General features: G+C 37.8%; 1 protein-coding gene across 1 annotated transcript in view; it reads right to left on the reverse strand.

The window, feature by feature from the left end:
* Positions 1-2,755: 2,755 nt before the first annotated feature.
* Positions 2,756-10,798, reverse strand: part of GPALPP1 (GPALPP motifs containing 1) — a 31,182-nt gene continuing 23,139 nt past the window's right edge. Inside the window, exons 8-9 of the mRNA XM_005863227.2 lie at positions 4,736-4,954; positions 2,756-2,954 (exon numbers count right to left, since the gene is read on the reverse strand). Coding sequence (XP_005863289.2) covers positions 4,736-4,954 — 219 coding nt within the window. The 3' untranslated portion in view covers positions 2,756-2,954. The remainder of the gene's footprint in view (positions 2,955-4,735; positions 4,955-10,798) is intronic.

The raw sequence follows: 10,798 nt of genomic DNA on the forward strand, positions 1-10,798 counted from the left end.
TTAACATTATCCACCCTATATAAGAAACAAATAATTTATATAATAATCATTTATCTATTCTGGAGCATGTAAGCCTCAATACCATGTAAATTTCAACCTCACTTTTCAAAAAAAATTAATTCAAAGAATCATTAAATGTTCAAGTATTAAATGTCAAGTGGCTCCTACATCGAAACAAGATTAAAAACGCTTAGTAAGACATGGCCATTTTTTTTTTTTTTTAGAGCAGGGCTTAATATATTACATTTTACCCAATGTAAAAAGGATTTAATTTATCTGATAAAACAGATAAGTCTTATTATGGATAAGTCTTATTATGGATTTAACCACCATCTCTCATCTTTTGCCCCCTCCACCAATTCACCCAGTTGCAAAAGCCACCATTTATTTATCAGTAGTATGGTTACTCTTTGAAAAGTGTACATTTATTTCAGATGACAATTTAGAGAAGTGAACAAAATCATAAAATTTCAGGTACAATTAACTTAAATGTCACCTTCAACAGTAAAGAATGTCAAGTAGCTGCTTCACTTTTTAACTTAGTGTTGCTCTTTATCTTCTTCATTTTTAAGTTTCAAAAGAGGTCACAGTTCTATAAGACTTGGCCAAGAAGTGTAGGACATTGAAAAGTTCTTATTAGAAAATGTCAACAGTCTCAAATTTCTACCAGATGGATAGGAGACTCGATATAATAATGCCATGTACAGCCTGAAGAGGAGATGAAATGACTACCTTTCCGTTCTGTGCAAACAGTTACTCTGCTCTTCTAATGTCAGTGTTGCTATACTGGGTTTAGTCTCTCCAGGAGGCAAACGACCTCTGGCCTGACATTTTATTAAAACTGGACTCAGGGTGGCATGAAGGGGCATTGGATCTGAGGCAGCAGTGAGGTGGTACGTCATGGGAAGAAGAAGCTTCTCCCCCTTTTGCGAAGGTCATGGACACTCCAAGGGTGAGAGAAGAGATAAATAGTAAATATGTAATATAGAAATACCTCTATCCCCGTTAGGATGATAGCAAAGCAAAAATAAGTATCCAAAGATGACATTTTGACTGGAAATACCAGATTTCCCAAAAATATAAGTTAGGAATTCATAGAAGGATGAGGAAATAGATAACATTTCTTCCTCTCATTGAGAAAAAAAATTATAACAAAATTAAATGAAAGCAATGGATGCTCTTGCACAAGCTTTGTATTTAGACAATACCACCCACTAAAATGACATCTTAAGTCAAAAAGTAGCTCTGTTCAATTCTGTTTAGACAAGAAGCCTTTTCATAAATTTGCTTAGGAGAATGATTCATTTTTCAAAAGAGCTTGAGTAAGCTACAGTTTACACAGAAAATATCATTGGAAAATATTGTACTACTATGATTAAAATAATAATGTGTAGCCTTTTTTGAGTGGTTTACATACTTTTTCAATAAAGCCTACATGAACTAGGAATCAGAAGCTTTTCCCAATAAAACCTTGTGCTTTATCAAAAAAAGAACACAGAACTAGCAGAACAGTTAGGACTAATCTATAAAAAAATATAACTTACAGAACTATTTAGAATTTTCTATTTAACACTTAAAGAGGCAGTACTTAAAGCATTAGAAATTTATAATGCTTCCTTAGGATGGTTATGATTAGAGTTTCATTTTTTTAAAGGGCTATTTGTGATTGATATAAAAGATCTGTCCCCAATAAATCAGATAAAAATCTGTTATTATAAATGGGTAACGTGAGATCATCTCAAAGCAGAGTTTGTAGACTTAGAAAGCTTTGATTGAGATCAAAGAGCTGAGTTTTAGACTTCACACTGCTCGTGGTTAATGACATGTCTTTTATATTTTATTTTATTCATTTTAGAAAGATTGAGAAGAGGGGAAGGGAGAAAGGAGGGAGAGAGGAGGGAAAGAGAAAGAGAGAGGAGAGGAGAGGAGAGAAGAGAAAACATCAATTAGTTGTTCCATTTGTTGAGGTTTTCATTGGTTGATCCTTCTGTCCTGACCGGGGATCGAATCGAAACCTTGGCATATTGGGACGACACTCTAACCAACTGAGCTACCCAGCCAGGGCCAATAGCATGTCCTGTTCCTCAGACTGCCTCCCCTAGAAATACTTATTAAAGTTTAAGAAAATTTTTCCTTAGCACGTGAGATTACACAGATATTCCTCTTTCTGACTTAAAAACAAACACACCAAAAAACCCAAACAAATAAAAAGCCCAGAGTGCCCTAACCGGTTTGGCTCAGTGGATAGAGCGTCGGCCTACGGACTGAAAGGTCCCAGGTTCGATTCCGGTCAAGGGCATGTACCTTGGTTGTGGGCACATCCCCAGTAGGGGGTGCACAGGAGGCAGCTGGTCGATGTTTCTAACTCTCTATCCCTCTCCCTTCCTCTCTGTAAAAATCAATAAAATATATTTTAAAAAAAGCAGCCCAGAGTGCCCAAACAAGCAAACTGTTAACGAAGCAGTCAAACCTCCATATCTTCTATTTTCAAGTAAATGTGTATTCACTGGCTGCAGTTAAAAGGGAATATCCAAACAATTTCAAATTCCTGGATTAACTGTAAGGACCCAGAACACTTGCTCCAGGACTGGTTAGTGATACCCGATGAAGACGTCCAGGCTATGGCAGAGATTCAGTGGACAGTCCTGACCAGGTCTGAGAGGATACTTGTGAGCCATCACAAAAATTAGGGCATGGTGGGGGGGATCCCCCGAATAATTATTTGAAGAAAAGCCCATACTTTCTCAGAAGCCAAAGACACACAAAATTCCATTCTACATAAGAAACACCAATTTTATGTTTCCTCTAGACTCTAAAGGATGCACAGAACAAAGTGAGTTTGTATGGTTTTTAAAGTAATCTCTAATCTTAAGAAACTTAAAATGAAAGAATAAAGGTGGACAGACAATAAAAAGGTATTCTTCAACTTTTCTTCATTGTACAGGGAAATCCCCCTGAAGTAAGAATAAGAAAATTCAGTAAGTTGGAAAATATTTCTAACTTTATTTTCTCTTAAAGCACATGTTAATATCAATGTAGGTTTCATACAATTAAAAAAACCAATGGATGTACTGGAAACAGAAAAGTATTTCCTCCACACTATAAGTTGTAGTTATTTGGAAATGTGTCACATATTGTTTAAACTGAATCTTCCCCTCTTTTAACATCATGTGTTAACATGTTTAGAAAGAGAGACCTTAGTAGTTTGCAGGCTGGACCTTAATTGGATTTGTTTTCTTTGAAATACTTTCCAGTCACTAATAATTTAAATGGATCCTTTTTTTTTCTTTTTTTTATAGCACAGAAAACAAGATAGTTAACTGACGGTAGGGACAATACTTTATTTTCTTAGTTTGATTTTTGGAAAATCAACTGAAAATAGTTTTGGCCGTCTTTTAAAAAAAATTAAAAAAAAAAAACAACAAAAAACCATAAAGGTTTTTAAGAAGCAACATTAGTTTTAATGTAATTTTTAGTCACCTTTATGAACTCTTGTCAGTTTGGACTATAAATGAATGATGTAATGGTTTTGGCCCTTACTTTATTGAGATCCTTTAAAAGCAATGAACATTTTTCTAATTGTGATCTTATTTGACATCAAAAGCTTACTAGCGCCCAGCCAGTGTGGCTCAGTGGTTGAGCATAGACCTATGAACTAGGAAGTCAGTTTGATTCCTGGTCAGGGCACATGCCTGGGTTGTGAGCTCAATCCCCAGTAGGGGGCGTGCAGGAGGCAACCAACCAATGATTCTCTCTCGTCATTGATGTTTCTATCTCTCCCTCTCTTTTCCTCCATGAAATCAATAAAGACATGTATTAAAAAAAATACCACTAATAAACTTTTTTTCATCCTTTACACCAGTGGTTCTCAACCTGTGGGTCGCGACCCCTTTGGGGGTCGAATGACCCTTTCATAGGGGTCGCCTAAGACCATCGGAAAACACATATATAATTACATATTGTTTTTGTGATTAATCACTATGCTTTAATTATGTTCAATTTGTAACTGAAAATACATCCTGCATATCAGATATTTACATTATGATTCATAACAGTAGCAAAATTACAGTTATGAAGTAGCAATGAAAATAATTTTATGGTTGGGGGTCACCACATCATGAGGAACTGTATTAAAGGGTCGCGGCATTAGGAAGGTTGAGAACCACTGCTTTACACCCTCCTTTCCATTTTTCATAAACTAAACTTTTATTACAGAATTTTAAGTAGCAATGCCCTGTTAGTTATTATGAGAACAAGGCTATTTTTCCATGAACAACATTTATAAGCCCACAAAGGCTGAATTGTTTTAAAAACCACGTTTACTTATACAAAAAGATTTGCAGATTTACAATCTATTTTACTATAAAAGGAAATAGATTTTTACACATAATTATTTATAAACAAAATTTATTTTTAGCCCTGGTCAGTTTGACTCAGTGGATAGATTGAGGGCCTGCAGACTGAAGGGTCCCAGGTTCGATTCCAGTCAAGGGCATGTACCCCGGTTGTAGGCTCGGTCCCCAGCCCTGGTTGGAGTGCATATGGGAGGCAACTGATTGATGTGTCTCTCTCACATCAATAATCCTCTCTTTCTGTCTCTCCCCCTCCCTTCCACTCTCTCTAAAAATCAATAGAAAAATATCCTTGGGTGAGGATTAAAAACATTTTTTTCTTTAAATTTTTAAGAAGCTCAAATTTACTGATATAAAAATATACTTCACTGAAATATACTTACTTATAAAAACATACTGCCTTTGCCATGTGAAAATCTGGTGTTTAGTTCTCTAGATTTTCTTATTAGGGCTTTTTTCTGAGCTTCATCAAACCGATGCACCTTGAGATCCTTATCACGGTCAAATGGTATTCTTTCTTGAGGCTTATTTTTATCTTCAGCAGCCTTATTCTTTAATTTTTTTTGATGAATGTCCATAAGAGATTCTGATCTTTTCGATTCCTGGAGAAAGTCAGAAGAGTAGAAATAAAAATCTTAGTTTATATATATTATTGACAGAATATGATAGTGAAACAAAACATTTAAGTAGTAATGGTGAACATTAAGAGGGCTATTTACAAACCCCAACAGGTTTTTCCAAAGCCAAGATAGCATCTATGAAGAAAATATGTATCAGAGGCTAATTCAATTAAGCCAAAATGAAGACATCTACTAACTACATGCCATACACATAAAGAGCAAGACAGAAAGGAAACAAATGTTTAAATAATAGAAGAGAAAAGCATTGTGTGATGTATCAAAATTGGAGTCCAAATAAGTACAAGGGTGAGAAAGAAAGAGCAATTATATCCTCACTTGGCAGCCGGGTTAAAGCTTTATGGATGTGCTGGTCCGTGAAGCCTACAGGAGTGCCTACGAAGGGAAGGGCACTGCCAGGCTGAAGGAAAAACAAGGGCAAACCAGAAAAATAACAGTGCGGAGGTGCCGCAATTCAAGGCCCATTCCCTACACAAGAGAATGTTTGTTCCTTTCAGTTTTGTTCTTTCTCTTACCTCCCTCATGCTCTTCCTTCTTAGGTGGGGCAGGTGCTCACATTTTAAGATATATAGTGAGATGAGGTCTGAGCAAAGGCAATTGGTTTCATAAGTTAGAGATGTATTACAAACCTTACAGTAGTGATTAAAGTAAAAGACAGAATGGCCTGGATGGAAGAAGCAGAGTGGGATGCAGGAATAGATACAAGTAATACAGACTAGAAGCTTTCAAAGTGGGGTACATGTGTCTCTGGGGGCTACACAGAGTGGATTCCATGGGTACGAAAGCATGGATAATTTTACGGTTATCCACCCATGACTCTCAAGTTCTTCATGCAGGCTTACTTAAAATTAATTTGCCCAATAATGCATCTTGTGAGAATGTCTCCCCTTTTGTTATAGCCTCTTCCCACTTAACAAAGGTGAGGCCTTTCAGAATCTTATTACAGAATACTGTGTAAGAGAGCAAGTCTTTAGGGCATCAATCAAAAAAATCTGAAATACTAGTATGAGTGAAACTTCCTCTAATCAAGGAAGGGCTTTGTGTCCTTTTTGTCTTAAACATATTTCTCCCAGGAGTGTAATGTCCTTTTGAAATGGGTGTTTTGGCTCTTATTGGAATGTTCTGAGTTTAGATATACTGAAGAGTAGGGCCATGAAAGGTAGGGCACTTTTTGCTTAACACACCATCTCTTCCAGGCCCTGCACTATCAAAGAATGTAGTTGAGAGCAAAGATTCACATGAAGACAGCCCAGTGAAAGCAAAATAACAAGGCACTGGTAAGAAATGTTAAAGGTGGCAGCATCTTATTTCATGCAGAAGACAAACTCATGGTATCTACCTACCTACTTTAGAATTCAGAAGTGTTACAGGAATGATCATAAACACATCTATTTGAGTGGAAAAATGAAGTCAGACTTTCTGGCAGAAAGTAAGTCTGACTTGGCTGATTTGACAACCAGAACTGACTTTGTCAATTAGGTTATGTGGTAGTTATTTCTTAAAAATAAATGAGCCCAATCTGAAGCTGTAATCTTTAGCAGAATATACAAAAGATGCTGTATTAATAAATATTTAAGTTAGCACTATTTCCATTCTCCCAATCCTTTTTATTTCATAAATAAATCTTGCTCAAGTCTTTAGAAACAAATTGATTTGTAATCCAAGTACTTCCCAGTCCTCCCTCCCTCCCTTCCATTTCAGAGAGAAAGGGAAAAAGAGAGAGATAGAAACATCAATGATGAGAGAGAATCATTGATTGGCTGTCTCCTACATGCCCCACACTGGGGATTGAGCCCGCAACCTGGGCATGTGCCCTGACCTGGAATCGAACTGTGACCTCCTGGTTCATAGGTCAATGCTCAACCACGGAGTTTTTTATTTTTAATAAAATAGGTAAAAAATTCAAATAATGCTAAAAAAAAAAAAATGCATGGAGAAACAGCTAACAACTTAAGGTCCGAATTCAGAAAACCTGGGTTGCAATGATGGTCCTGCTGTTTTCAACACTGGTGACCTTAGGCAAGTAATTTAAGCCCTCAATGTCTCAGCTGTAAAATGGCAGTAATCCTATAAGGCAGTCCTCGGGTTACGTCGGACTTGACGTACATCCTTTCGTGGTTACATCGCCATCTCCCATTTATTTATATTAAAAAAAAAGTTCCATCATTTCAACGTATGTACATGTGTGCTTTATGTTTTTTATTATTTATTTCCCACAAGTAAAGGTCAGGAATTGTTATCTTTCTTTTAATTTTTTTTTACTGTTTCACTTCATTACTGCAGTGTATATGTTCCATGTGAGTAATGTAGGTGCTTATGTAGATTGGTTCTGACTTACGGTGAAAATCACATTACGTCGCACAATAGGAACGGATCTCTGACAAACCCGAGGACCTATCTACACTAATAAAAGAGAAACATGGTAATTAGATGGGTTCTGACTTACGGTGAAAATCACGTTACGTCGCACAGTAGGAACGGATCTCTGACAAACCCGAGGACCTATTGTGTAATAAAAGGCTAATATGCAAATAGACCGAATGGCAGAAGGACCAGTCACTATGACGTGCACTGACCACCAGGGGGCAGATGCTCAATGCAGGAGCTGTCCCCTGGTAGTCAGTGCGCCCCTGCCACTCAGCCAGAAGCCAGACTCACAGCTGGCAAGGACAGCTGCGGTGGTGGGAACCTCTCCCGCCTCCACTGCAGGTGGGCAGTAAGGCGCGAGGGGTCCGGGACTGAGAGAGGGATCCCGGACTGTGACATGGCACACGCTGGGCTGAGGGGACTGCCTCCCCGCCCCCCAGTGCACGAATGTCATGCACCAGGCCTCTAGTAATAATAATAATTTTAAAATATTTGGATGAGAGAGGAGTTAAATGATCTAAAGAATACAAAGGATTTAGTACAGTGTTGGGCACATAAGAATCTCCCAATAAATATTAAGTGCTAGATTTACTGAGAATTTACTATATTGTAATCCTCACAATATCTCTGTAAATTAAATGTTATTATTCCCATTATACAGATTTGGAAAGAGATAATGAGAAAATAAACTAATGGAATCAATGTGAAAAAAAATTGAAGTTGGCCTGGCTGGCGTGGCACAATGGTTGAGCATTGACGTATGAATCAGGAGGTCACAGTTCCATTCTAGGTCAGAGCATGTGCCCAGGTTGTGGGCTTGTTCCCCAGTGTGGGCTGTGCAGGAGGCAGCCGATCAATGATTCTCTCTCATCATTGATATCTCTATCTCTCTCTCCCTCTTCCTTCCTCTCTGAAGTCAATAAAAATATATTTTTAAAAATAATAAATAACCTCCCCCCCCCCAAAAAAAAATGAATAGCTCTGGCTGATGTGGCTTAGTTACTTGAGTTTTGTCCCATGCATTAAAAGATAGCGGGTTCGATTCCTGGTCAGGGTACATACCCAGGCTGCAGGATTGATTCCTCGTTGGGGCATGCAGGAGGCAACCAATCGATGTTTCTCTCTCACTTTGATGGTTCTCTGACTTCAATGTTTTTCTCTCTTTCTCTCTCTCTTCATCCATCTCTCTCCTTAATAAACAAAACAAAACAAAATAAAAAATACAAATAAAAAACACATTTGAAGCTGAAATCTGTGTTTTTCTAGTAGTAAGTAACTTTCATCTAAAGACCAGAAACTAACTGGGAAAAAGTCTTTCATTAAGAGATTAAATTTACATTTTACTTTTTTACATTTAATAATTATTCATCAAAATTTGCAATATGTTTACATTGTTTTGATTAACTGAAATTATAACTTACTCCAGAAGTAAAAAAGTGCAAACATTTAAAGACAGATACAGAAAATTAAAAAAAACACACAACTTTCAATTTCAATTTATGTATATATATATTTGTTGCAGTAAAATAGGACTTATCAGATATAATTATAAAGCTAAATTAGGATAAAATTCTGTGGCAGGAGAAAAATAAAATTATGAATTCAAGGAGAAAAAAGGATGAAATAAAATTTCCAACTGTTAGGAATTTCTTGTTTGTATATATATTTTAATAGATAATGATAAATATTGAATTGCATTGGTATGTACATTCCACTTTAAACATTTAATAGAGCAATATAATATGCTATAAATTCATGGTAACTATTGAAACTTAGTTAATGAAAAATTTTAGATGTCAAGTAAAAAGTTTCTTTTAGGGAATACCAAGCAGAAACACTTGAAGACCTGATTAATTGAACAGAAATAGATTCCTGCCCTGGCCAGTGTAGCTCAGTTGGATGAGGGTCCTCCCATGCACTGACAGGTTACTGGTTCGATTTGCAGCCAGGGCACATGTCCAGGTTGCAAACTCCATCCCAAGTGGGTGTGGAGGGGCATGCAAGAGGGAGCTGATTTTTGTTCCACTCTCACATTTATATTTCTCTCTCTCTAAAAAAATCAATCAATATATATATTTTTAAAAAGAAATAGATTCCTGAGCCCCACCATTGTAATTTAGTGAATGATAATTGTCAACTGTAGGTCACAGCAACCTGTGCTTTTAAAAACCACCCAGGTTCTGCCGTAACCGGTTTGGCTCAGTGGATAGAACATCGGCCTGCGGACTGAAAGGTCCCAGGTTCGATTCCGGTCAAGGGCATGTACCTTGGTTGTGGGGACATCCCCAGTAGGAGGTGTGCAGGAGGCGGCTGATCGATGTTTCTAACTCTCTATCTCTCTCCCTTCCTCTCTGTAAAATCAATAAAATATATCTTGAAAAAAAAACACAAAAAACCACCCAGGTTCTTATTCAGGGTAACCATCAGATGTGCAACCCACTGTGTAGATCATTCTTTCTGGCAGAGAATGACAACACAAAAGAGAAGTGGAGTAGGGTTAATTCTAGGATGGGGAACTATAATGTTGTATAAATACAATTGTATGTAAATGCAAAGAAATTATACTATAAAAATTTGAACTTTCAGCACTATTTCTCCACATTTTCCTCTTTCCCCATTAATGAGAAAATAATAATTCATTAATTATACAACAATGATGGAGGTGTCGAGATAGGCTATTAAGAGTTGGAAGGGGAAGGCCCGAGATATTTTTTAAACAGCTGGAGAAAACAGAGAACAAAGTTTGGAGGAGATGAGAGAAAAATGAAGTTGTAGAGGCCCTACTTTACCTAGAGCAGCGGTTCTCAACCTGTGGGTCGCGACCCCTTTGGCGGTCGAACGACCCTTTCACAGGGGTCGCCAAAGACCATCCTGCATATCAGATAGTTACATTATGATTCATAACAGTAGCAACATAATTTTATAGTTGTGTCACAACATGAGGAACTGTAATTAAAGGGCCAGAAGGTTCAGAACCACTGACCTAGAGGCCCTACTGAGAAACAGGATGAGCAAAACTGTACAAAAGCTAACAAAAAGCCAACAAAAATGGGGAAATAAGATGGCAGGTTTTAACTAACTGATCCACTATGCAGACATTTCCCAACATACGATGTTTCAATTTATGATTTTTCGACTTTACGGTGAGAAAGTGATATGCATAATTAATTATGCGAGATATTGAACACTTTATTATAAAACTAGAGGCCTGGTACACAAAAATTTGTGCACTCGGGGGGGCGGGGGGAGGGGGGTCCCCCAGCCCGGCCTGTGCCCTCTCCCAGTCTGGGACCCCTCGGGAGATAACAATCTGCTGGTTTAGGCCTGCTCCCGGGTGGCAGAGGGCAGGCCCAATCCCTAAGTGCAGCCCCTGGTCAGGCTCAGAGCAGGGCCGATTGGGGAGTTGGGGCGCCGCCCCGTCATGCACAGAGCAGGGCAGAT

Source organism: Myotis brandtii, unplaced genomic scaffold, assembly GCF_000412655.1.
Source record: "Myotis brandtii unplaced genomic scaffold, ASM41265v1 scaffold174, whole genome shotgun sequence".
Taxonomy (NCBI): domain Eukaryota; kingdom Metazoa; phylum Chordata; class Mammalia; order Chiroptera; family Vespertilionidae; genus Myotis; species Myotis brandtii.